The sequence below is a fragment of the Odontesthes bonariensis genome, chromosome 12 (genome assembly GCF_027942865.1).
Source record: "Odontesthes bonariensis isolate fOdoBon6 chromosome 12, fOdoBon6.hap1, whole genome shotgun sequence".
Lineage (NCBI taxonomy): Eukaryota > Metazoa > Chordata > Actinopteri > Atheriniformes > Atherinopsidae > Odontesthes > Odontesthes bonariensis.
The window spans coordinates 35,279,031-35,306,759 of record NC_134517.1 but is presented as its reverse complement, the minus strand read 5'-3'; the positions used below and the strand labels follow the sequence as shown (position 1 = coordinate 35,306,759).

Below are 27,729 nucleotides of genomic sequence, written 5' to 3'. Positions count from 1 at the left end.
AGAAAAATACTTTATTCATTCCCCAATGGGGGAAATTCAAATTAGTCAAGTAGCTCAACATTTTTTTAAATATTTACAATGATTGTATTAACAACAACAATAATAATACCAATTCTAGTGAAAAAAATACTACTACTACTACTACTACTAATAATAATAATAATAAATGACCAAATAAACAAATAAATAAAAAAATCAATCAATCAATTTGAAATGGTGAAATATACTTTATTTTTGTAACTACCTTTTGTCCTATTGTGATGTAATATTTTCCTGTTTATATGTTATATTCAATTATGCAATAAATAAAATAAAAAAATTTGTGTTGGGCCGTTGCTGTTTTCCTTATAAGGTAAAGTGGGCGGTCCTGGGCGTGACGTGGTGAGGTCAGAGGTAATTTCGCACGTCGGCGTGGTGGTTTGGCGCCAGCAGAATTCGCGGGGTATCCGCACAACGGGCAGCGCATCTGAAGGGAAGCAAGAATCAGCGAAGTTTGCGGCTGCATTTATACAGTTTCAGTCGATTAAAAGTGGAGTTGGGAGGCCGGAGGAGTGCGCGTCCCCCCCGGCTTGGACGGTGGCTCTCTGTCCCGTCGGACGATTTGTAGGTGAGCGACGCAGCCGGTTCACAGGCGGCTGTAAAACGTCTGTCTGTCCCCGGTGAGATCGTGTTTAAACCCGGTGTGTATGAGCCCCTCTCTGCGGGCAGGTGAGGCGCTGATAGCCCGGCTGAAAGCCTTCGTTAGCCCGGCTGAAAGCCTTCATTGGCCCGGCTGAAAGCCTTCATTAGCCCGGCTAGTAGCCTGACAGCGGGGCTAACTTTTGGCAGCTAGCTAGCTGCTCGGTTTTTCCCAGCATGTTTCAGGAGGAGCCCGCAGGTTCTGGTCCCGGAACCCACGCAGAAGTGGCTTTCAGTCAATCAATCAATCAATCAATCAATCTTTATTTATATAGGGCATTTCATACCGCAGGCAACTCAATGTGATTTACATAAAGACATACAGAAATACAGAAAAAAAATACAACACAGAAATACAGGTAAAGAAAAATATCAATCAGGTAATTTTAGCTAAAAGTAGCCTAAGATTGGTATAACTATAACAGAGCAAAAGTAAATTTAGCTAACAGTAAGATTGGTATAACTATAACAGAGCAAAAGTAAATTTAGCTAACAGTAAGATTGGTATAACTATAACAGAGCAAAAGTAAATTTAGCTAACAGTAGGATTGGTATAACTATAACAGAGCAAAATTAAATTTAGCTAACAGTAAGATTGGTATAACTATAACAGAGCAAAAGTAAAGTTAGCTAACAGTAAGATTGGTATAACTATAACAGAGCAAAAGTAAAGTTAGCTAACAGTAAGATTGGTATAACTATAACAGAGCAAAAGTAAAGTTAGCTAACAGTAGGATTGGTATAACTATAACAGAGCAAAAGTAAAGTTAGCTAACAGTAAGATTGGTATAACTATAACAGAGCAAAAGTAAAGTTAGCTAACAGTAAGATTGGTATAACTATAACAGAGCAAAAGTAAAGTTAGCTAACAGTAGGATTGGTATAACTATAACAGAGCAAAAGTAAAGTTAGCTAACAGTAAGATTGGTATAACTATAACAGAGCAAAAGTAAAGTTAGCTAACAGTAAGATTGGTATAACTATAACAGAGCAAAAGTAAAGTTAGCTAACAGTAAGATTGGTATAACTATAACAGAGCAAAAGTAAAGTTAGCTAACAGTAGGATTGGTATAACTATAACAGGTAATTTGAGTAAACTAACAAAAGCTAACAAACATGGATAAACTTTCCTCTAAGAGGAAGCATTTAAAAATATAGCTAATAACAGCTTTGTGTGGTTTTTCTTTCTGCAGGACGCTGGCACACTCGCTCAGATCAGACCTGTTTACTTCTCCCGCTACTCCTTTTTGACCTGATTTTCTGTCTCGCTTGCAGCTGTGGAGCCGGCGAAGGGCCACGCAGCTGGACCAGCGTCTCTCTGAGGTACGTATGCGCCTCTCTTTCAGCCGGATAAAGGATGTTTGGGGCTCCCTGCAACACCTCATAAAGCAGAAGAAAACTGTAAAATTTTACAGTAAATTCCTTTTACTGTAGATGAGAAACTCCTGTCATCGTAGATCGTGTCACAAAGCAGGAAATTGGTTTGTAAGCAGAAGTTTGTGCAGATCATGGTGGTTGGGACGAACCCAGCAGGCCCAGATGGGTTCTGCTGCACCTTTAGCCTTAAAAAGCAGACAGCCAGCCTGCCAGTGACCTTCGTAATGACAGTGTTTTCAGTTGGTGTCAGGAGGATCTTTGTAATCGCTGGTTTACAGCAGCGTGACCTCCTGCTTTATTTAAAAAGAGTCTTAATATGATAATAATTACCAGAACCAGCGTGACACGCCTGGGTCATGTTGCACGGGCAGATAAGCTGCCATGAGCACAGGGGAAGTTAAAAAAAGGCCTTTTTAGAGCCGAATGTTCTCCTTTTTATTCACAGCGTCTGTAGTGCAGTTGGGGAAAAGTTCCAGGTGAAATTTTAAACAATGTTCCTGCTTTTCAGGCTGTTTTTGAGGAACTCGGCCCGACGTATTCGTCTTTCTTCTGAACACACCGGAACAAGTACTTGTTTTATTGTTCTTCTTTAGTTCATTCGGACCTTTGTGTCCGTGATAAAAGCCTAATGATGACTCGTTAGTTCTGCTTCGGTCCACAGCCCTGGAGTTGATCTGAAGCCTTCCCTGAACGTGTTGAAGCAGAAACCGTCTCTGGGCGCAACCAAACCGTGTCAAGCTAGTGGAAAAGCGCCATTAGAGACCCGACCCACGTGGGCTTTAGCAGGGGAACATAGAAAACCTGCAGGGCGCTGCGCCTCCAGGACCAGGGTCGGGAAACACTGATGTAGGATAGTGGTGATGATCACAGGGAAGCTAAAAGAAGTCGCTGATTCCTCTTATCTGAGGTCCAGGAGGAAACCCAACGGGTCGTCATGTGTCCCCACATGAAGGCTCGCACCTTTATGATGGTGGACGGAGCAACGTAAAGCAGAAATAAATTAAGAGATGGTTGAAACGATCCTGTTTGGCTGTTTTAAAGTGCCATTTGGGGTTACATGGCACTGAAAGGATCGGATTATCGGCTAAATTACAATCAGACTGAGTTATTAAGTGCATGTAGACACCTTAATCTGACTAAGAACTGGATCGGATCGGATTAAGACCCCGAGATAACTGGGCTGAAAGTCACTCTAAACCTGCTTGTAGACGCTGAAGCACGTGGTGAATCAGACTTTGCGTTCTGCGCATGCTCCAGATGTTTTCCCGGGGTCGTGACCCGGAAGTCAAAGGAGACGATATTCCTGTTGTTGTCGCCGTCAGAAAGAAACAAACAACGCGATGGAGAACGCTCCGTTGGGCATCGAGTTTGTGCAACAAGCAGCTCATCACAGACCAAATGTAGAGGGACGTAGCTTCATCTGGCTCTGCGTTCTCCATCTTTCTCCAATGCCTGAGTTTGTTGTTGTTGTTGGTGGTGAAGAGGTCAACAGGAAGTGGCTCTATTAGCAACAGCTGGAATGGGTACAGCACCACCTATCATACCGGGGTATGACACGCTTTGTGCCTCTGATCCCATTCATTCACCGCCATAAATCCAAGGAGAATTACCCTTGCTCAGCGCATTCTGATTGTAATTTAGCCAATAATCTGATCCTTTCAGAGCCATGTGACCCCACTGAGTGACAGCTGCTATAAACCGGGATCATTCATGATCAGACGGGCTTTTTTAAGGGCGCCGTTCTGGTGGCCCTGGCCGCCTTAATGATGCTCTTCCTGGATATTGAGCCACAGCAGCAACATATTTTACTAAGTCAGAGGCTAAATAACGCAGGGTGTTTCTGGCTAAGTGGACGGTGCAGATAAAGAACAGCCTAACACCTCATCCTGACTGAAAGCGAGCGAAACCGACGTGATACAACGACGAAATTTTGCGAGGGTGTCCTGATATGCAGCGTGACGATTTTGTCGGGAGTGATTCTATCGGTTCACCTGAAACACAGAGTTCTCCGGCTCCCTTCGGCTCAGATCTTTGTGGTTCGGGTGTTTGGGGTCATAAACCATCGGGTGCTGTTCCACGGTAAAGATCAGCTTCTCCTCGTCCGTTATTCCCTGAGTGATGCTGACCTGTTGTTGCTAACTAGCTCGTCAACAGGAAGCAGCGTGTTCGTTTCAACCAATAAGAAGCGTTTAGGGGCGGGACGCCGCCGCGAAACGTTTTCCAAAAATGGACAGCGTGGACGATTTTATAAGGGTCGGCGTGATCGCTGGACGGAGCGACATCGCTCGCTGCATTTCAGGATGAGGTGTGAGCACGGTCGCAGCGGTTTGTCTCAGAACCAGGAAGAGGAAGTCTGCCTAACATCTGCCTAACATCTGCCTCTCTCTCCTCCTTAAAGGCCTCGAGGAGGCGAGTAATAATGATGGCGACGGCAGAGCCTCCCAGCACCTCCAGCTTCCTCCCTCTGTTGGAGTCTCTGGAGGACGGCGCTGCTGGACAGTCGGAGAAGACGGACGCCTACCTCACCATCGCCAAGTAAGTCCCCCGTTGAGTTCCTCCTCAGGACGGAGGCCTCCTGAGGACGTGGAAGATGACCTCTCCTTTTGTTTGCAGCCGGCTGAGCGGAGAGGAAGGACGCCAGTTTCTCCCTGCAGTGGAAAAGCACTTTGCTCGTTTGGGGGAAGCCATCTTGGTGAGTCTCCTTGGCTTCGCTTATATTTGTTTCTCTTTATATTCTTTTCTGTATTTTTATTGCTTCTTCCACTCCCTGCTGCAATGCTTTTATTTTATGTGAAGCACTTTGAACTGTTTTGTACATGAAATGTGCTACAGATAAACTTGATTTGATTTAATATCTGTGTTTTTCAGGCCCACATCAGCAGTCCGAACGCAGAGCTGAGCCAGGCCGCCCTGCAGGCGTTGGGCTTCTGTGTCTATCACTCTCACGTGGTCTCCGGGGTCTCGGGTGGGTGGCGTCCCTCGGTCAGTCGTTGCTTCAGATGTGACCTGCTGGGATTAACGGGCGGCGTCTCTCTTTGCAGAAACCTTCGCGTCCGACATTCTGTCGGCGCTTTGCTCCCTGGTGACGAAGTCCGCCGACAAGAACACCTGCACCAGAGCATTGTGGGTCATCTCCAAGCAGAGCTTCCATGAAGACGTGGTCTCCAGAAAAGTGAGCATCGGCGGCGGTTCTGAGTTGGGGGGGAAAACTGGGGCGAAAGCTGGTGTACTGATCCGTGTTGGTTCTGCTGTGCAGATGCCGACGGTGCTGAGCTCTGTAGAGAGCGTTTGGACCCGAGAGGACATCCAGTCGGTGGTGATGGAGCACGAAGCCTTGAACGTCATCATCAGGTAAATCATGTGCCTGTGTTCGATACTGCATACTGCATACTTCCATACTGCATACTTCCATACTGCATACTACATACTTCCATACTCCATACTGCATACTTCCATACTGCATACTGCCATACTCCATACTGCATACTACATACTGCATACTGCATACTTCCATACTTCCATACTACATACTGCATACTTCCATACTGCTTACTGCATACTGCATACTTCCATACTGCATACTGCATACTTCCATACTGCATACTGCATACTGCATACTGCCATACTCCATACTTCCATACTCCATACTGCATACTTCCATACTCCATACTGCATACTTCCATACTGCATACTGCCATACTCCATACTGCATACTACATACTGCATACTGCATACTTCCATACTGCATACTGCATACTGCATACTTCCATACTGCATACTGCATACTTCCATACTGCATACTGCATACTTCCATACTGCATACTGCATACTGCATACTTCCATACTGCATACTGCATACTTCCATACTGCATACTGCATACTTCCATACTGCATACTGCTTACTGCATACTACATACTGCATACTACATACTGCATACTTACATACTGCATACTACATACTTCCATACTGCATACTACATACTGATCGATCAGACAGTATGCAGAGCGTTTACCCACAATGCATTTCGCTCCTGCCCGAGCTGAAATCAGCCGGCCTGAAGCTGATTTCTCTTAAGCTCTAAACTCTGTAAACTTTAGCAACATTTGAAACATTTTCAGGTGAGAAAGTAGTCGTTTAGATCCCCAACGGGTTGAAAACCTGACAAAATACCGGCTGTTTACAATTTTGTTCCCACGAATTCGGCACGAAAGCTAGCCGCAGTGAGCAACGCACTTCCTGTTATTTTCACAAAATAAAATACCCGTTGCCTTTTATCATAGGGAAAGCCATTACCATACAATTGGTGCTTTTGTTTTGAAAACAGGAAGTGAACCTACCCTCGTTGTAGCTCGCTTGAAACTGCCGTTTTGACAGGAAATGACGATCGGCGACGTCACGTTACGTTGCATCTTGGGTAGTTTGAGTATGAGTAGTAACCTCATGATGCATACCCAACATTTCGGAGAATCTAGTATGCATCCGGGAACTTAAAAAAAGTTAAAGTCAGTATGAGTAGTAGGAGAAGTATGCGGTTTCGAACACAGCCAGAGGCTATGCTGCTACATGCTAACTGCTAGTTAGCCACAAAGTCCTTAAAGGAGCTGCAGATTTCTGGAAAAAGGGTGTTCTGGACAGACCGGACCCAGATGAACCTGCATCAGTGATGGCAGGAAGAAAGTGTGGAGACCAACAGGAAGAGCCCGAGATCCAAAGCAGAGCAGCTCCTCTGTTAAGCACGGTGGTGGGGGTGTTATGGTGTGGGCACGTATGGCTGCCACAGGTACCGGCTCACTGATCTTCACTGATGATGGAGCTGCTGATGGCTGAAACATGGCCGAGCCAGTCAGCTGATTCACATCCAGCTGAGCGGGCCTTCTGTGTGCTGAAGGAGAGACTTAAACATGGCTCATAACGGGGGCTCTGGTTCTGTTTTCAGGATGCTGGAGCAGGTCCCGACCCAGATGGGTGACCGGGCGGTGCAGTGGGCGAAGCTGGTCGTCCCGCTGGTGGTGCACTCCGCCTCCAAGGTGCGTCTGCGGGCCGCCGCCGCCATGGAGATGGGCCTGCCGCTGCTGCTGGGCAAACAGATGGAGGTGGCCGCCATCATCGAGCCGATGATGTCATCAGTAAGTATCTGTGTGTGTGTGTGTGTGTGTGTGTGGTAATAAACGGGGTTATAGTGTCGTGATGTCATCGCCTCTGCTGACCTATCCTGCGCTCGTCTCACAGAAACTGATCCCAGAGCTGCAGAAGCTTTTCATGTCCAAGAATGAAACCAACGTCCTGAAGCTGTGGCCTCTGTTCGTGAAGCTGCTCGGGAAGGTAAATAATGTGATGCTCCCATCGGTTTTAACCTTTTTAAACGGTAAATAACTGTTTTATGTCCTGATTCTGTAGAAGAATGGGGACATAAAAGACCACCTGGTCCTCAGCAGGTGTTAAAATCAGGGCTGGGCAACGATTAAAGGGATACAAGGTAGTTTAGGGGCAGTATAGCGATCTCTATTGGTCAAACTGAAATTCTACACTGTCGTAAAAATGCCCACCTGTACACACCCACTAACTAACCATCGTGGCGAATGCTGCCGTTGTGTTATTTAGTCAGTGCAGTTAGGTCATCTGATTCACAAGTGTAGACTGCCCACGTAAGATACTATAATCAGAGATTTTCTGTAGAGAGAACTCAAGATAATGCGCTATAATCCTGTTGCTGGAGGAAGTGGCCGGGGACAGCTCGTCTGGGTTTCTCTGCTCAGGCTGCTGTCCCCGCGACCCGACCCCCGGACAAGCGGAAGATGATGGATGTATGGATGGACTGTTGCTGATCTTGAATGGGATTCTTCCCTCATCATGGTGTATTCGTGGAGTGATTCCTTTGTATTAGCAGACACTTACAAAAGTTACATCTTAGACAGATGCGCGCAAACACTACCAACACACGACGCAATAAACGCAGACTAGCTCTACACTATTCCGATTACAATCACAAATTAATCAATTTTCATTTGTAGATAACAATTCTTGTTCGGATCAAAACGCTATTCTTATTATAATCAGGTCAGTCCGTGTATTTCTGAAGCTAGGCTACGTCTCGAACTCAGGAGGAATTAGAGCACCGTCATCACCTGTCTCTTTGCGATCTAAAACGCAGGTCACTAAGGTAGATGAACAAGATCACGCTTGGAGAAATTTCACAAAGATGGGAAGTGCCAACATCGAACGTTTCATATTCAGTCTGTGAAAGGCAGAATATGAAACGCTTGGTGTTGGCTCTTCAACGCAAGCGAACACATAGCTACAACTACAGCTAGCATACAGTACCTAGCTAAGTGCCGTAAACACAAACGACTCTTCTCGCGCATCACGACACTTCAGAAGCGGGTCGCTCCTGCCGAAGTTACATATGGGATTTTCAGCATACAGACCCCTGTTGGGAGCGAGACAGGCTTCATTCGCTTACCTTTGACTTGTTTAACCTTTGTTAAACTCCTGAAGGCTATAATTTTAGGTGAAAATGCTACCTAGTGCTCCTTTAAAGTGTTTAATCTAATTAATCACATGATTTCCCTGATTAATCACGATTAATCGCATTTGTACGCAGAATCCAAAAATGAATCCAAAAGTAGCCTTTTGCATTTAGCTTTATTTTAAATGTGCTGCCATATGAAAGTGCCATAACATTTGTTGTGCAAACACACTTTTAACATCAGCATCTTTCTGTAGTTTTTATGTAGAAGCCTCGCTCCACTGTCTGTTTCCTTGAATGACTTGCTGCTATCAGTTGTGTGTTTTGCCTTTAAGTGATATTTTAGACTGGAACTACTACGCTGAGAAGACAATTCAACTTGGCAGAGTTTACAGATGACTTTGGTTCTGTCGACTCCGCCGTCTGGAAGAACTTTAAAATGAAAATGGCAGAGTAAAAGTTCCGTACCCTTCTCCATGTTTGGTGGATCCGCCGATTACTTTCTTTTCCTGTTCCACAGCAGACAGCAACAGACTTTTACAAAATAAAAGCCTGTGAGCAGCAGACTTTTACAAAATAAAAGCCTGTGAGCAACAGACTTTAACAATAATAAAATAAATAATAAAACCTGCGTTAATGCGCGATAAAATATTTATCGGCGTTAAATAATCAACGAGTTAACGCGATAATAACGAGTTAACTCGCCCAGCCCTGGTTAAAACTCAGTAAATTTGAACCTGATTTGCTGCCGTTTGAAGCCTGCGAGTCGGATTTAAAGGAGCCTTCAGACTAACTCGGTTTCCCGCTCAGCTGCTGCACCGAGGCGGCCCCTTCATCAACTCCCTGCTGCACCTGGAGGAGCTCGGGTTCCGCAGCTCGTCTCCCACAATCAAGAAGATCGCCTTCATCGCCTGGAAGAGCCTCATCGATAACTTCGCTCTCAACCCAGGTGAGTTCAGAGGCCCCGCCCTCTTTGCTGAGGCCCCGCCCTCTGCGACCTCTCGTACACGGAAGCAGTTTTTTACTTTTAAACGAAATTGAAATTCTTCCAGACATCCTGTGCAGCGCCAAGCGTGTGAAGCTCCTGATGCAGCCGCTCACCTCCATCCACGTCCGGACGGAAGCGCTGCTGCTCACCAAGGTGGAGGTGTGGTGGTACCTGGTGGTGCAGCTGGGACCCAACCTGTCGTCCAACTTCGACCAGGTCAGATCAAACCTCCTGTAGGAGGTCCTCGGCCAGCCTTAAAGGAGTCTGTGCTCCTCTTAATGCTGATTGGTTGAGACGTTCAGCCTGTTTAAAAGGCGAGACACTACAGGTGAATAGGGTAATATTTTAGAATAATAGATATCACCATGAAACTTCCTCAGTTGATTACTTATACAAGAAAATGTATTACAAGTTTTAGAAATTTGTATATTTAATTATGCAAATTAGGCATTATCTTGTTAAATATGCACACATTTGCATATATTTCCAGAAGATAGATCTGAACATATGATAAAGCCAGGTGCAAAATTATTTTTTCATTTAGTTTACACACAAAATGAAAAGAAAATGACAGAGGGATTTCAGGATATCTGCTTTCATTTCCTCGGAAATCAAAATAAACTGTCCACAGCCTAAAAAAACATCGATTTTCGCCATATTTTTTTATTATAATGTCACATAAATCAGGCCAGGAATGATTTCTCAACAAATCCTTCTGTAAATATCTTCAGAATACTGCTAAGTGTATAACTGGAAAGTTTGGTGTTAGTAGGTGCTCCATAGGCTGAGATATTGATACTGGAAAAATACAAAAAATGATTTTGAGAAAACGGCATTTAAAGATTTAAATAGGGGAATTCAGCACATTTGTATAAGAAACAACTGCTCAAAAACAGAATAAATGGAAATATACGCAAATCTGCGCATATGTAATGAGATGATGCCTAATTTGCATAATTAAACATACAAATTTCTAAAACTTGTAATACATTTTTTTTTTCATGCTTGTATAAGTAATCAACTGAGGAAGTTCATTGTTATATCTATTATTTTAAGATATTACCCGATTCACCTGCAGTGTCTCGCCTTAAATCTTTAAATGCCGTTTACAAAATCAGTTTTTTGTATTTTTCCAGTATCAATATCTCAGCCTATGGAGCACCTACTAACACCAAACTTTCCAGTTATACACTTAGCAGCATTATGAAGATATTTATAGAAGGATTTGTTGATAAATCATTCCTGGCCTGATTTATGTGACATTATAATTAAAAAAATTGGCGAAAATCAGTGTTTTTTTTTAGGCTATGGACAGTATATTTTGATTTCCGAGGAAATGAAAGCAGATATCCTGAAATCCCTCTGTAATTTTCTTAAATTTTTTTGTTTGTAAACTAAATGAAAAAATAATTTTGCACCTGGCTTTATCATATGTTCAGATCTATCTAACGGAAATAGATGCAAATCTGCGCATATTTAACGAGATTATGCCTCATTTGCATAATTAAACATACAAATTTCTAAAACTTGTTATACATTTTTTTTTCATGCTTGTATAAGTAATGAACTGAGGAAGTTTCATTGTGATATCTATTATTTTGAAATATTACCCTATGTGTCTCGCCTGAATAAAACGGGCTGAAAGTCCTCATTTCTACTCACCGCCACTAGGTGGCAGTCATACTTTAAAGTGGAAGATGTTCGGTTATGAATGGGGCCGGTGGTAATGAGGACCGGGTTCTGCTGAAGGGTTCTGGACTCTGAGAACAGATGAAACGGATCTGAACTCCAGTTCAAACTGAAGCTGAAGCCAGAATCAGAACGTTTGAACTGATTCTGTGTTCCTCTCTGCAGGTTTCTGTGCCTCTGCTTCAGTCCACCATCGGGTCCGACTCCTCCTCCTCCTCCGTGCCCGGCACTCCTTCCCGATCCGTCACTCAAAACGGCGCCGTCGCACCGAGCACGCCCAAGTCCGGTGGGCCTCCGCCTCCGCCCATCAGCTCCGCCCTCTGACTGCCATCCAGCCGTCTGAACATCTGGTTTGTCTCAGCAGGAAACTCCAGCTTCATCACCCCGGCCGGCACGCCTCGGATGGGCCTGAACGCCAGCCTGAACGCCAGCCTGCAGGTTCCCTCCACCTTCACCTCCATCCAGCTGCTGGGGCTGGAGATGCTGCTGCACTACTTCCTGGGTCCGGAGGTCGTTTCTGCCGCGGCGAAGAACAAGCTGGTCCTGGTTCTGGGTGGGTCACTTTGTAGATTTAAGATTAAAAAGTAGGGTTTCTACGGTGGCCCAGAGTGGACAAACCAAACTCCGGCTGTGTAATTCCAACTTTTATCTGTTTAACGTGTTCTGAGAGAATGGCGTCCGGCCCAAACTAACCATCTGACGTGTCGTTTAAACGTTGAACGGCTGTTTATTCGACCCGTTTTGTTGCTTTTAGATGTATCTGCAAACACTTTGATCTTTCTTGACTCTACTCGGTGCATTTATGACAAAAAAAAACAGACTTTTCTGTTGAACGTGGCGTCTCGTGTTTCGTCCCCAGAGCCGCTGAACCACCCGCTTCTCTCTGGCTCGTCATCGTTCACCAAGCACGCCGCCGTGCTCGTCTCCAACGTCAGAGACGGCGTCACCAGAGTCGGGAAAGATGCTCCAGGTAAACGCCGCCTTCCTCCCTGCTGCTTTGACCGTTGAACTGAGTTTTACTGACGCAGATTAATTAATTAATTAATTAGTGATTAATCTGAGGTTTTGTTGCATCTTTGCAGAGTCGCTGCTCGCCGTCTTATGGACGCAGCTGGTCCGCTTCGTCAGCCTAACCATAGAATCCGGTGAGTTCTGGTGAAGTAGGACCACGTTTTCCTGCAGATGTGTCTGCATGATGCAGATGTGTCTGCATGATGCAGATGTGTCTGCATCATGACGCAGATGTGTCTGCATCATGACGCAGATGTGTCTGCATCATGACGCGGATGTGTCTGCATCATGACGCAGATGTGTCTGCATCATGACGCAGATGTGTCTGCATCATGACGCAGATGTGTCTGCATCATGACGCAGATGTGTGATCCGTGTCTGTGGGCGGCCGCCCGATAGGCGGGCTCTTTGAGTTGTGGGCTCGCCTCGCGGCCCCACGTACAGCAGCCTGAGTGGGTGGAGGCTCCACCATGTGGGAGGAGCCCCGGTGAGACCTCGCTCTCCCCCCGCCTCCCCCACTCTCATTCTGTCATCAGTTTAAATCTGAAGCTTCAGGTCCTCGTGATCTGAGCTGCTGTGAAGAGACGAAACTCTGAGGGGTGTTTCCCCGGTGATGAGCCTTCACATCTCAGACTCCTCAGGTGTGTGTCTGAGCCCCTCAGGTGTGTGTCTGAGCCCCTCAGGTGTGTGTCTGAGCCCCTCAGGTGTGTGTCTGAGCCCCTCTGGTGTGTGTCTGAGCCCCTCTGGTGTGTGTCTGAGCCCCTCTGGTGTGTGTCTGAGCCCCTCTGGTGTGTGTCTGAGCCCCTCTGGTGTGTGTCTGAGCCCCTCTGGTGTGTGTCTGAGCCCCTCTGGTGTGTGTCTGAGCCCCTCTGGTGTGTGTCTGAGCCCCTCTGGTGTGTGTCTGAGCCCCTCTGGTGTGTGTCTGAGCCCCTCTGGTGTGTGTCTGAGCCCCTCTGGTGTGTGTCTGAGCCCCTCTGGTGTGTGTCTGAGCCCCTCAGGTGTGTGTCTGAGCCCCTCTGGATGGACTGACCCGTGTAATCTGTGCTCAGCAGGCAGCAAGAAGGACCGTCAGGGCTGTGAGACGCTCACGCTGATGCTTAAGGCCCTGCAGAGCATCGTCACCTCGGAGGCTCTGCCGGCAGACAGAGTTCTGGTGGGTTTCCCTGCCTGGATTCAGATTATTTACTCACATCTGCTTCTTAAACGGAGTTTGAACAAATGTTTGTCCCCATTTCCAGAAGTCTTTGTGGTTAAAATGCTGTTAAATCTTCTTCAGGTTTTATTTGAGGCCACGGTGAAGGGCATCCCTCAGAGAGTTCTCAGCTCGGCTTCCTATCAAGTGGGAAAGATGGACGTGCTGAATGTGAGTGCTTCCTGCTTCTGTCTCAGATGTTTATGAAGCGGCTGAACCATCGGGCTGATAATCCTCTTAAGTGTCCAAATGATCCCGTTCGGTCTGTAGGTGCCAACCCATGAATGGAGTAGACCAGGGGTCTTCAACGTTATTCAGGCCAGGGACCCCCCCTACTATTTATATGGCATACAATTGTGTTTTATATTTAACGGGGCCTAGTGCCGTGTATAAACATAGCTACTCTGTTATTGTACATTCATACTAAGCTATTCAAATAATACACAGGTTAATATATTCATGTTTTTATTTTAAACATGTGCAAGGTACAGGGTGGCCGTGCCACTGCCATTTATAAACAAACATCTTGCATACAACACTATGCTATTCAAATAATCCACAGATTTTAACTTTAAACATGCATGTAGATGGGACAATGAATCCTCAAACCATCTGTGGATGGCACACGTTTGCACACAATTTGTGAGAAAAAACTGTGGAAAGAAAAATTAAATTAAATTAAAAATAGTCTAATCAACCAAAGATTTTGCAACCCCCCCCCCCCCCCCCCTGCAGTACCTCCGCGGACCCCCTGTTAAAGACCTCAGGAGTAGACGTACCAGCGTTGTTTTGGCGGTATGGTCCGGTTCAACAGAGTGAAATGACCATGACGTATCCAAGTAGGATCCGAGATTCGGACAAAAATTGCATGTGGAGTTCCTCAGGGTTCAGTTCTGGGACTTCTTTTAATCAACACTTAATTGCTCCCACTGACTCCCATCATGCAAAATATGCTGCCAAAAATGTGCTGAACGTGAGTTTTCCTCCTGCTTCTGTCTCAGATGTTTATAAAGCGGCTGAACCATCGGGCCGATAATCCTGATAAATGATCCCGTTCGGTCACGTATTCCCTCGTAAATATTCTTGATTCGGTGATGTCGGAACACGGCCCGCCTTATCTTTTGATTGACAGCTCTCTGAGCCAATGGGAGCTTCATGTGGCGTCCACCGGCTCCAGTAAAGTCCTGCGTTCATGTGGAAGAATCTAAACCGTTTTCTTTAGAGTTTCTGAGGTTAAAATGAGACGAACTAAACTTCCACTTTGTGACGTAAAGTCGGATCAGGACATCGGGCTCACGGCATCTGAGCAACAGACATTCAGCCTAACATAATTCATTCTTCTTCTTCTTCTTGTTCTTCTACCACTGCCATCCCAGACATTTTTTCAGGGCTGCGCCAAATGATTATTTAGGTACTCGCTTACGCCAATAATCTGATATGTTTTTGGTTTTTCTCTGATTTTCCTCGTTGTTTCCTCCATCAGATCAAGCTGCTACAAACGTTGTGACGGTAATAACAGTCCGTGTGAAACGTGAGCGAGTTGGTGGGAGTTAAAGGATCAGATCATTTACATCAAGGGTTTCTTTTTAATGGAGTTGCTCGATGAATCGTTTCAGCTCGAGTCCGTTCCTCAGCTCAGGAAAAGAGTTAACCTTTGTTTCCTTCCTCAGGGAACGCCGGCCCTGTTCCTCCTCCTCCTCCTCTTCAACAGCAGCATGCTGCCGGCCTTCATCGAGGACGAGAGGTGGGTCATCTCCCTTTTTATAGGATAAGAAGTAGGGCTGGGCAACAATTAAAATGTTTAATCACGATTAATCGCATTTGTACGCAAAATCCAAAAATGAATCCAAAAGTAGTGTATAGCTTTTAGCATTTAGCTTTATTTTAAATGTGCTGCCATATGAATGAAAGTGCCATAACATTTGTTGTGCAAACACACTTTTAACATCAGCATCTTTCTGTAGTTTTTATGTAGAAGTCTCGCTCCACTGTCTGTTTCCTTGAATGACTTGCTGCTATCAGTTGTGTGTTTTGCCTTTAAGTGATATTTTAGACTGGAACTACTACGCTGAGAAGACAATTCAACTTGGCAGTGTTTACAGATGACTTTGGTTCTGTCGACTCCGCCGTCTGGAAGAACTTTAAAATGAAAATGGCCGAGTAAAAGTTCCGTACCCTTCTCCATGTTTGGTGGATCCGCCGATTACTTTCTTTTCCTGTTCCACAGCAGACAGCAGCAGACTTTTACAAAATAAAAGCCTGTGAGCAACAGACTTTTACAAAATAAAAGCCTGTGAGCAACAGACTTTTACAATAATAAAATAAATAATAATACAGGGGTGGTCCGTGGCGTAGTGGGTTGAGAAGGCGCCCCATGTACAGAGGCTATAGTCCTCGCTGCAGCTGGCCCCGGTTCGAGTCCCGTATTGGACGGCCCTGTGCTGCGTGTCGTTCCCCCTCTCTCTGCCCCCTGCTTCCTGTCTCTCTGAACTGTCCATTAAAAGCACAAAAGTCCCCCAAAATATTATTTTTTTTAAATAAAAAAAATTTAAAAAATGCGTTAATGCGCGATAATAACGAGTTAACTCGCCCAGCCCTAATGAGAAGTTTTCGTGTTCTGGTTTTTAACGTGAACGACCTCGTGTGTCCGCAGGTTCTTTCTCTGCCTCCAGACGCTGGTGGGCTGCGGCCTGTCAGGCCCCGCCTCCCCTCTGGCGTTCGCAGAGGCGGTGCTGGGCGCCATCGGCCGCAGCGCCGGGTCCCTGCAGAACAAGGAGCAGCTGTGGAGGATGTGGAGCGTGATGGTCGGCCCGCTCACCGACACCATCACACAGGTACACGTGACGAGCCCGTTTTCACCCTTTCGTGCTCAGTTATGTCACGTTTAACACGTTTAATTCGTTTCTTACAGACCAACGAGGTGAACCAGGGCGACGCTCTGGAGCACAACTTCGGCGCCATGCATTCCGCCTTGATGCTCCCCGTGACTCACCTGCTGCGCGGCTCGCCGCTCCCGCAGGTCGGTTTCTGCTCATCAGCTTCTCCGTGTTGTCGCTTTGCTGGTTCTGATCGCTGCGTGTCTTTCAGGCGGCCCAGAGGTCGATGCTGTTGTCCTGGTCCAAGCTGTACAAGGTGTTCGCTCGCTGCTCCGCTCTGGTGGTCACGGCCGAGGAGAACATCTGCTGCGAGGAGCTCTGCGCCAAGATGGTGGCGGCGGTGGACAGAGAGGCGCTGATGGTGAGAACGGCAAACGAAGAGTTATTTAAAAAAAAATAGGGCTGGGCAACGATTAAAATGTTTAATCTAATTAATCACATGATTTCCCTGATTAATCACGATTAATCGCATTTGTACGCGGAATCCAAAAATGAATCCAAAAGTAGTGTATAGCTTTTAGAATTTAGCTTTATTTTAAATGTGCTGCCATATGAATGAAAGTGCCATAACATTTGTTGTGCAAACACACTTTTAACATCAGCATCTTTCTGTAGTTTTTATGTAGAAGCCTCGCTCCACTGTCTGTTTCCTTGAATGACTTGCTGCTATCAGTTGTGTGTTTTGCCTTTAAGTGATATTTTAGACTGGAACTACTACGCTGAGAAGACAATTCAACTTGGCTGTAAATGCAGGAGTTTTTTTTTATTTATTTTGAAATACGTGCTTTTATGTTGAAACCAGTAAAACAGGAAGTAGCGCCGGTTAGCTCCGTGAGCTTCACACAGAGACCGAGGAGCACCTGTAACGTGATGTTACCTGCTAGTTTATTTTTATTTTATTAAGTTTTATTTTTTTTTATATTTATATATTATATAAAGTATATTTAATATTTTTTTATGTTTTTATATTTTATTTTTATTAATAACGAGTTAACTCGCCCAGCCCTAAAAAAACCCAACCTTTTAACGTGACAGAAGATGCATATAAGTGTCCGTCTGATCCCGAAGGCTCCTTCAGCGCTGAGCGCCGTGTCCGGCATCCTGCACGTGATGGTGGAGTGCGTGGACTTCTCGCCGTACACGCCTCACTTTCAACAGAAGCTGAAGAGTAAGAACTGAAAGTGCTCCTGATGCTGAACTCTCTTCAGTCTCTGCAGATCGTTCACCTTTTTTAAAACCCTTCCTTCCAGCTCCTCACACTCCGGTGAACTGGACCCGGAAGCGGAACCGAGCCCTGGGGAACCTGACCACCTTCCAGTCTCTGCTGGTCCAGTGTCTGCAGGTCTACCTGGACGCCGCGGAGCCTCCCTGCGAGGCCACCGGCTCGGCCCTGGTCTCCATCCTGTCGGCTCTCTTCGCCAACGTCGTCCTTAGCAACGCCGTGCGGGAGGCCCTGACCTCTGTGATTCAGCCTCTGACGCTGTTCTACCAACGAGCGGCCGGCGAGGCGCCCGGCTTCGGCCCGCCGCTGCAGGCGAAGGTCGGCTTTCATCAGACAGGTGTGCAGGTTTCCCGGGTTTGTGTGTGCGGCGTTTGAACGGTGCCTGTTGTCCTCCCGCAGCTGGAGAAGCTCCTCGGCGACGTCCTCGGCTGCCTGCAGACGCGCTCCAGTCTGGCCTTCGACGACGAGCTGCTGGCTCTGCTGTCGCCTCTGCTCTGCGTGGTGTTTCCTCACAAGAAAAAGCACCTGCGAGCCGCGGTCACACAGTTCTGGAACGCCACCTTCGCCAACGCCGCCCGTCTGACGTACCCCGAGGAGATCAGGTGAACATCTGGAAGTTTTTGAGTGTCGTACACTCTCAGAAACAGGGCTACAGTACGAGTCCTTTTTTGTCCCCTGAGGTACAAACTATACTCATGTACCCCTAGGGTTAATTATTGGAGACCAATAATTGGAGGTCCAAAAGGTACATATATGCACTCAAGTGGTAAAAGATGCATATATGTACCTTTTTGAGGGTCCAAAAGGTGCATATATGTACCTTCTTGAGGGTCCAAAAGGTGCATATATGTACCTTCTTGAGGGTCCAAAAGGTACATGTATGTACTCAAGTGGTAAAAGGTACATATATGTACTCAAGTGGTAAAAGATGCATATATGTACCTTTTTGAGGGTCCAAAAGGTACATATATGTACCTTCTTGAGGGTCCAAAAGGTACATGTATGCACTCAATTGGTAAAAGATGCATATATGTACCTTTTTGAGGGTCCAAAAGGTACATATATGTACCTTCTTGAGGGTCCAAAAGGTACATATATGCACTCAAGTGGTAAAAGATGCATATATGTACCTTTTTGAGGGTCCAAAAGGTACATATATGTACCTTCTTGAGGGTCCAAAAGGTACATATATGCACTCAAGTGGTAAAAGATGCATATATGTACCTTTTTTGAGGGTCCAAAAGGTACATATATGTACCTTCTTGAGGGTCCAAAAGGTACATATATGCACTCAAGTGGTAAAAGTTTTTTTTTCTACATGCTGGGGTACAATAAACAGTTTGTGTTGGCTACTTCAGTATAAGGGTACAAGATTGGTTTCTGTAAGGTACAAACCACAAGGGTACAAAACTATACCTTCTGAGGGTACTGCCCCAGTGACAAGCCATCGTACCCCTAAGCGAATATGTCGGCTTCATTTGGTTTGTTCCTGTTTGCTCCACGCAGGCCGATTCTCAGCCAGGTGAAACAGAAGACTCCCATCATCCTCCCCGGCTTCGAGGCGGTCAGCGTTCCCGACGAGCTGAGCGAGCCGTATTCGGTGAGTTGCCGTAAAATGTCCTGGTCTCACCTTTCGTGTTTTGCTTCCAGCTGTTTTCAGCCATCTTTGTTTTCAGAGCGAGAGTTCGCAGCTGGAGACGAAGCTCAGCGGGATGCCCGTGACCTCTGCCGGGAAAAGATACTCGCTGATGGAAAAGGCTGCCGAGAAGGACAGGAGCTCCACAAAGAGCCCCAAACCAGTTTCTGTAAGTGCCAACCTATGAATGGAGGAGATGGGCTTCGTACCAGCGTTGTTTTAGCGGTCCGGTTCAACAGAGTGAAATGACCATGACGTATCCAAGTAGTAGCCGAGGTTCAGACAAAAATGGCATGTGGAGTTCCTCAGGGTTCAGTTCTGCGACTTCTTTTAATCAACATTTAATTGCTCCCACTGACTCACGTCAAGCAAAATATGCTGGCAAAGCCTCAAACTGAGCCAGAAATCTGGGTGTTCTTATGAAGAATGAAGAAAACATTCCAATAATTAGGGAAAAGGCAGTATAGAGTTTAGGCAGGTGGAACCAGGCAGACATGAATGATGGAGAGCGGGCAGTGCAGTTTTGGAAAGTTTGCTGAGGGACTGGATAGAATAGATAAATAAGGGCTTCCAGGAAAATTGAAGCTGTGGTGTCTGCAGTTTGGATTGTTTCCTAGGTTGATGTGGCCACTGTCTGTGTATGAGCTTCCATTATCTGTTGTAGAAAAAATGGAAAGATTAGTTTGTTTTTAAATTAGGAAGTGGCTAGGTGTTCCTAGATGCTTAAGTACTGTGGCACTGTATGGGAAAGGCATACTCCAGCTCCCAGTATCTAGTCTAGTAGAGGAGTTTAAATGTACTTAAGTTAGGACAGAGCTCCTGTTAGCTGGGACTCTTAGACATACAGAGATTGTGGGTAATGTGCAAATAGGCCGGGGAGGCTTGGGGCTTGGCCCAGGCAAACCGGTGTGGAGTAGAGCAGGTCCCAAGGAGAAGAGAAAGCTCGTTGTTGAGCAGGTTTGTAGACAGGAGGAAATGTTAAGGGATGCAAAGGCAGTGGCTCAGGCAAAGCAGGGACGGTGGGTGAATTGGGAAGGTGTAGTGAAGTTCAGTTTCAGACTTCGTTTCATCACATTTTTTTTACTTCGGATCTCTGAGTGTCGCTTTGTAGAACGACTCGATCGATTCACTTTCTCTCCGCAGACGAAGCTGGACTTTGGTTCTCCCAAACCTCCCCGTAGGAACTTCTTGGAGGAAGAGGCCTCCATCGACTTCGTCTTCATTCCTCCTGAGACGAAGGACCGGGTTCTGACGGAGCACCAGAAGGAGGTGAAAAAAACCAAAAGGTCAGACTTCCTCTTTGTTCGGCTTTGTTAATTCGGTTGTCTTCGTCTGAGCGACGCTGATGTTTTTCTGTGGCTTCGGCAGGGTTGACATTCCCGCCATGTACAACAACCTCGATGCCTCTCTGGACACGACGGCGTTCAGCCAGTTCACTCAAAGCCAAGAGGACACGATGTAAGTTCAGCCGTCAGAATCTCAGTAAATCCCCCGTCTGTGATTTAAAAACCCCCGTTAAACAAACCCTTTTCCCACAGGGACAAAGTGCCAACTGAACCAGCTGAGGATGTTACCAACGAGGCTCCGGGCGAGGTGATGAAACTCAAACCCCAACTAAAGCCATAAAGATGAAGTTGTGTATGAAACGCATTTAGTAACTTGTATTTGGTTTCTCTCAGGTTCCCCAGAATGATGAAGAAAAGCTGGAAGATGCTGAAGTTCTAACTAAAGAGACTCAAGACTTTGCCAGCCCTCAAGAGGTTGAGGAGGTGACTGAAAACCATCAGGAGGACGAGATGGCCCCAGATTCCCCAGATGTTTCCATGCAGGATGACGCACCGACCGACGTGGCAGAAAATGCGGAGTCCAAAGACGATCCGAGCCCAAACATGTCCGCCTCTTCGGATTTGGTTTCGGGGACTCCCCAGAAGCCCAACAGTCGGCGCCAGTCGTTCATCACGCTGGAGAAGTACGCTGAGGGAAAACCAGCCAGCCCAAGCAGTGCGTCCTCGTTTACAGGTCCGCTCGTAAAGACCTCCACCAGTAGAGACCGCTCTGACACCAGCAAGTCTTCCTCCGCTGAGGCCTCTCAGGCCCCCACGGGTCCAAACTCTCAGGACTCCAATGGGATGGGGAAAGAGTCCCCTCGAAGGCCGATAGAGTCCAGGCCGAAAAGTGAGCCTGTCAGGCTGATTGAGCGGCTGCAGAACGACTCTACAGAGGATGAAGACATGATCCCTGACACCCAGACCGAAGAGGAGGGCAAAGAGGGAATGAAATCAAGCCAGGAAGAGGAATCTGAACCAGGACTGGATGATTCTCAGTCCCAGGCGTCTCCCGATGAACCCAGACGGTCCGGACGCCAAAAATTCAGACCACAGCTCCCTGGAGAAGACCCCGAGGAACGGGACGCGAAATACACACCGTCCAAACGAAGGCGTTCCGAAGACGATCCCAAAGTCGACTCTCTGAAGACGATACAAGGCAGGCCGAACACGAGGAGTAAGCAGGCCGCCGAGGAGGGCAGCGGCCGAGACCGACTACGGTCGAGGTCCCACAGAGACTCGAGTGAGTCGAGCCAAAGCAACTCTCGGAGTCGAACAAGCAAGAAGATCAAACTGTTCAGCAGCTCGGAGGACTTCCTCGATAAACCCGAACGCAAGAAGAGGAGCAACAGCAAGCTGGAATCCAGCCAAACTGACGTTAAATCGGACACACAGTCTGACAATGAAAGCCAGCTTCAGAAAAGGCGCAGCCGGCCACGTAAAGGCCCATCGGAGACTGGCAAAGAGGCATCTGGCCAAACTGTCAAGGATAGCCATGAACCAAACACGGACTCCCAGATCATCACGCCATCCCCTAAAACCGTGAGCAAGTCCCAAGACGCTGAAGACAAAGGTGAAGAGCAGAAACAAGAGGATGAAGAAATGGTCACATCTTCATCTCAAACTGATGTCCTACCCCAAGAAAAAGTAGATTCTCAGACCATCACAGCTTCTCCAACCATCGAGTCCAAAGATGGAACAACGGAGAAGTTGGAGAGCAAGGAGACGATCGAAGACAAATGCAACACCCCGGAGACGATGGATGAGCACCTGAGCCAAGAGGACTCTCAGACCGTAGCCGCAACCGGTGATGGTCAGTCCAGACGTAGGTCCAGACGAAGCAAGACTTCATCCGAGGCAGCAGAGTCCGAAGACTCTGTAGGAGTCCGGAGAAGGTCTCAGTCTTCAACTCCGGCCACCGGTCAGGCAGAGGCTGGAACCGGAGGCAGGACCAGAAGGAGCAAGGTCCAAGAGGAGCCGTCAAAGTCCAGTCCCGGATCGACCCCCGACAGTTCCCAGTCGTTAGATGTTTCTGGATCGGAGTCCTCCCAAGGCAGGGGCAGATATTCAAGACGAAGGTCCTCCCCAGCATTGGCAGCCGCTGTGGAGTCCTCAGAGTCCGAATCTTCTGAAGTCAAAGTGAGTTCCGTTGTTCCCAAAAGAAGAGGAAGGAAGCCTCGATCGTCTCTGCAGAGCCCTCTTACCCTCGAGTCCAAATCCAGTGGTGACGTGGAAAAGGCCGACGCTTCTCCAGATGTTCAGAGTTTAAATGTAGAGGAGCCGTCGGAAACACGAGATACGCAGGACTCGCAGCAGGTTACAGGAAACATCCAAGAGCAAAGTAAAGAGGAGCTGCCAATGGAGACGGAGGCTGAAGCTGTTGAAACTTCTGAAGCTGTTGAAACTTCTGAAGCTGTTGAAACTTCTGAAGCAACTTCTGTAGCTGTTGAAGCAACTTCTGTAGCTGTTGAAGCAACTTCTGTAGCTGTTGAAGCAACTTCTGTAGCTGCTGAAGCAACTTCTGTAGCTTCTGAAGCAACTTCTGTAGCTTCTGAAGCAACTTCTGTAGCTGCTGAAGCAACTTCTGTAGCTGCTGAAGCAACTTCTGTAGCTGCTGAAGCAACTTCTGTAGCTGCTGAAGCAACTTCTGAAACTGTTGAAGCTTCTGAGGCTCTAAAGGAACCTGAGACCGATGACACCAAGCAGAGCAGCGATGCTCCGCTCAACACCGAGCAGAGAGACTCTAAAATAAATGATGAGGTTGTTTCCTCAGACGTGGAAATACTCGAATCTGTAAGCGATCCGGTTCAGGACCAGGATCTCCCTGACGAGACGTTGGAGAAACGAGTCCCAGAGCCGTCGGAGGAAACGGCTGCGGAAGTATCTGACGTTGGGGATCCAGAAGAACCAACGCTGGTGTCTGATTCGGACCAAAGAGAACTTCCTGTTGCTCCAGAAGAAGAAGCCGCTCCAGAGATGGAGAAACGATCTGCCTCGAGTCAGTTGGCGGAGGCCAGAGCTGAGGATGACGCTGATACTCTACAAGAGGACGCTGAGACGATGGAGGCTGCCACAGGTGAACATTCAGAGGCTGCCCTGACCGACGCCTGCGGCCCCCCAGTGTCCTCGGAACAAACCCTCCAGGAGTCTCCAGTCAAGCGGAAGGACCAGGAGCCCGTTACGGGACCGGATGTTGGGCAAAGCCCCAGCGATGGACGGAACAGGGGAACATGGTCTCCGTCAGCTTCACCCTCCACCAGCATCCTCAAGAAGGGCCAGAAGAGGCCCCTGGAGGTGGAGACCATCTCGCCTCTCGTCAAAGTACGTCCCAAACTCACTCGGGTTATGGTCCCCAGCACAGATTTGACCCTTTCTGTTTGCCCGTAACTTTATTCTGTTTAACTCTGCAGTCTCGGCGTGTGTCTTTCGCCAATCCAATCCAACAGCAAGAGACCGCGGACGACATCGACCGCCGCAGCCCGGCCGTCAGAACCAGCTCCCCCAGGAGGTCCAAAGTCAGCAGCATCCCGCTGCCCAAGGTATGCACGAAACCGTCGGCGCCGCGCTTCAGGTGACCCCAACGGACTCTCTGACGGTGTTCTGCTTTTGTTCCAGCTGGTCACGACTCCAACGAAGGGTTTGCTGATCCTGAGCCCCAGAAATCTGAACAGCCCGGGTTACAAAAGCTCCAAGAAGTGTCTGGTAGGTTGTTTTTGGGCAGGAGAACCATCATTGGAGCTCAGCTGGGTCCACAACCACCTGGGCTGTGTTCGAAACTGCAAACTGCAAACTACATACTACATACTGCATACTACATACTACATACTGCATACTGATCGATCAGACAGGATGCAGAGCGTTTACCCACAATGCATTTCGCTCCTCCCTGAGCTGAAATCAGCCGGCCTGAAGCTGATTTCTCTTAAGCTCTAAACTCTGTAAACTTTAGCAACATTTGAAACATTTTCAGGCGAGAAAGTAGTCGTTTAGATCCCCAACGTGTTGAACACCTGACAAAATACCGGCTGTTTACCATTTTGTTCCCACGAATTCGGCGCTACTAAAGCTAGCTGCAGTGAGCAACGCACTTCCTGGTATTTTCCCAAAATAAAATACCCGTTGCCTTTTATCATAGGGAAAGCCATTACGGTACAATTGGTGCTTTTGTTTTGAAAACAGGAAGTGAACCTACCCTCGTTGTAGCTAGCTTGAAACTGCCGTTTTGACAGGAAATGACGATCGGCGACGTCACGTTACGTTGCATCTTGGGTAGTTTGAGTATGAGTAGTAACCTCATGATGCATACCCAACATTTCGGAGAACCTAGTATGCATCTGGGAACTTCTCGCATACTAACTCAAAAAGTTAGTATGAGTAGTGGGAGTAGTATGCGGTTTCGAACACAGCCGTGGAGTTTAGTTTCAGTTGGGTTCACGTTTGGAGACGTTTTTAAATTTGAGTTTTTTCCAGATCTCTGAAATGAGCCAAGAGCCTCGAGCCTTGTCCAGAGACTGCATCTTCCCCGCCCTGGTGGGCTGCTCTGCACCTGTGGAGGCGGTGCTGCCTCAGATATCCTCCACCATGTGGTGAGAACGGCACATCACACCGGAGGTTTGAACAGGGACACAATAGGGTGGCACATCGGCTCATCTGTTGGGTCTCCCCCGCAGGTCTCGAGGCTTCGGGCAGCTCGTTCGTGCCAGAAACATCAAGACTGTTGGCGACCTCAGCGCTCTGACTCCCGGGGAGATCAAGACGCTGCCCATTCGCTCTCCAAAGATCTCAAACGTCAAGAAGGCTCTGAAGGTCTACGAACAGCAGGTTTGTCGAGGGACGCGAGTCAAACTAGAAAAAAAGCTGTTCCTGTGAGAATGCTTATGAGCTGACTGGGGATAGCTGACCATGCTAAAAAAGCTGAAAATAGTTCAATTTTAGCAGTAAAAACTGTTGCTAAGGTATTGGTTGAGGGAATTTTGTGGGTATTTTGTTACTACCAAACTTAACATTGGAGTTAGTCAGAGAATTTGAGAGGCTGATCTCGGTTGAAGGCTCATAGCTGAAATTCTGTAAATGTGAGCTCTTTAGTAGTTACATTGGCTGAAAGAGGACAGTTTTTCCTACATTTTAAGGTATAATTTGTTTCTCTAAGTTAAACTGTATGAAAGTTAGAGGAATTTGTTTGAAAAATTTGAAACTTATGAGCATGCACTCAACTGTGTGCCCATTCATAAAAATCAAGGAGGAGCAAAATGTTCATGTTTTTGAAACTGTCATATTTCAAAATTGGCTGAAGATTTGAAAAAGCAGAAACAGTTGGTAATAGCTGAATGTCTTGTGACCCATTTAAAGTCTGAATGGTGTCTCTAGCTGAAAGCATGCTGAAGTAGTTAGGTTGGAAAGAGGAGGATGATTTGGAAGAGCTGAACGCAGTTTCCATTCATTTGAATGATGGGAAAATTTTAATAAAAGTTGAATATCTTAAAAAGTGTCAAAGTTAAAAACACTTAATAAACAGGAACTTAATAGTGAGAATGCCTTAAAGCATTCTCACAGTGATGATGCGACTGGTCAGAGTTTGTTTAATGCTGATCTGTGGTCCTGCAGCGTAAAGGGCGAGGAGTGGACGAGCTGAAGAGCTTCGACGAGACGGAGATGATGACCTCGGAGCAGGAGGACGCCGGAGCTCCTCAAACCCCGGACGAGGAGGAGAAGAGCTCAGCGGAGACGCTCGGTGTGTAACACGTTCAACCGAACTTAATCTGATGCTTAAATATGCAAATGAGGGGCGGTCTTTGCTTAATATTAAAGGGACACTGCAAAATAAAATTGATCCACTAGATGGGGGAAGAAATTACTCAAAGTCGAATGAATTTGCTCACTAGCACCTCGCGTTTTCAAATGTGCGTTGAACTACGGCAGGCGGTATGTGTCAAGATTCTCTTTTTCGCTTTTTTGGTGATGAGGATCCCTTCTCCTGTGGCGTGGCAGAACTACGGTCTTCCATTGCGAACAAAAGTGCAGGCCGTTCAGGCTGGTTTATACCAGCGAATGTCTAATGGCGTAGACTGGCTCTGTTTATACCTGCGTGCAAACCTGACGTCAAAATGACCTCCATAGAGCTTGCCCGCTCTATGTAGATACAGACAAGTTATTCTTCACTCAGGAGGATAAGGGAGATTGTTGACAGAGATAATTTTACACCAATGAGGACTAATTTATGAATGAATATGTTGATTTGAGCTCATAAATGACTTAATATATTACACAGTGTCCCTTTAATCTGATGCTTAAATATGCAAATGAGGGGGCGGTCTTTGCATAACTTAATCTGATGCTAATTTTAGTGGCATTTACCATCACATAAACATCTTAATTTCGCAATTTGTATATGATTTTTGTCGTTATTTTGGATTATGACCAGTTCTCCAGGCTTTAATATAAAAAAAAACATTAAGTCAGAAAGGTTTTTTCTTTAGAAATATAAATATGAGGAGAGCTCAGCAGAGACGCTCGGTGCGTCTGATCCATGAAAAACTGTCCCTGACGTGTGCCAACGTGTTCGTGTTTGCAGCCACCGAGCTGGTCGACGAGCCGTGTGCCGCAGACGTGCGACCCGAGCAGGACGCCGCGGCCAATCGGACCGCCGGAGAAGCGCCGGGCGCGCTGCCGTCGGCGGTGGAGGCTCTGACCTGCAGCGTGACGCCGCTGGAGCTGAGTCGCTGCACGCCGCAGCAGCTGGTGGAGATGCACGAGCGGCTGGGCGGCGTGATGCGGCGCGTCGTGGTCGAGCTGCAGACGCGCCTCAGCGGCGAGGGCCACAAACACTAACCGGACGGATCTGCTGACGGAGGTTTTAACTGGATTTTCTTCAGCTTTTTTGGTCTCATTTTAATCTTTCAGCAGCACGTTTTCTTCCATCTTCAGTTCGAGCCGCTGCTTCGATTTTTAAAAAAAACGAGGAAAGGGAAGCACAGCCGCACGCCGCGTCAAAACGCACGTTTTAAACTGTAGTCGCAACATGAAATGTATTTTCTTACACGCCACGAAGGAGCGGCCCGCCGTCCTCGCCTTCTCTGTACATACGGACTCCCTCATGTGCCTCTTTTTAGGCTGTTTACACCTCTGCTCTTGTATATTTTGTAGCATTTCTTAGTTTCTACACCTTTTACTTTGTCTTATTGGATTTTTATCGTCTTCGAACCGACTGCAGCTCACAATCTTCATTTTGTGGTTTTAAATACTTTAATAAAAGACGGAACTGACAACGA

The 27,729-nt window shown here is 46.9% G+C and overlaps 1 protein-coding gene across 5 annotated transcripts; it reads left to right on the top strand.

The window, feature by feature from the left end:
- The first annotated feature begins 396 nt into the window (after positions 1–396).
- rif1 (replication timing regulatory factor 1) lies at positions 397–27,729 on the top strand. 5 transcript variants are annotated; one of them, XM_075480258.1, is made up of 36 exons: positions 397–607; positions 1,954–2,001; positions 4,454–4,590; positions 4,669–4,747; positions 4,924–5,020; positions 5,097–5,227; positions 5,312–5,406; positions 6,993–7,182; positions 7,286–7,378; positions 9,333–9,471; positions 9,575–9,726; positions 11,365–11,485; positions 11,564–11,752; positions 12,059–12,169; positions 12,282–12,344; positions 13,263–13,363; positions 13,487–13,573; positions 15,073–15,146; positions 16,056–16,236; positions 16,314–16,421; positions 16,490–16,639; positions 17,347–17,446; positions 17,529–17,818; positions 17,900–18,102; positions 19,007–19,100; positions 19,177–19,305; positions 20,280–20,422; positions 20,505–20,594; positions 20,675–20,729; positions 20,816–23,782; positions 23,872–24,000; positions 24,077–24,163; positions 24,932–25,047; positions 25,132–25,282; positions 26,066–26,192; positions 27,033–27,729. In XM_075480258.1, exons 3-36 carry the CDS (start codon positions 4,475–4,477, stop codon positions 27,287–27,289), a joined length of 7,215 nt encoding a protein of 2,404 aa, XP_075336373.1. In that variant the 5' UTR covers positions 397–607; positions 1,954–2,001; positions 4,454–4,474; the 3' UTR covers positions 27,290–27,729. The 5 variants fall into 5 exon arrangements, with proteins under 5 accessions (XP_075336373.1, XP_075336371.1, XP_075336372.1 ...); XM_075480256.1 differs by having other exon boundaries at positions 13,260–13,363; XM_075480257.1 differs by having other exon boundaries at positions 11,561–11,752.

Coding starts and splice junctions, on each gene's coding strand:
- rif1 (XM_075480255.1), top strand. CDS start 4,475: ATGATGGCGACGGCAGAGCCTCCCAGCACCTCCAGCTTCCTCCCTCTG. Junction 5,407..6,992: donor GCCTTGAACGTCATCATCAG/GTAAATCATGTG, acceptor TTCTGTTTTCAG/GATGCTGGAGCAGGTCCCGA. Junction 17,819..17,899: donor GCCCGCCGCTGCAGGCGAAG/GTCGGCTTTCAT, acceptor GTCCTCCCGCAG/CTGGAGAAGCTCCTCGGCGA.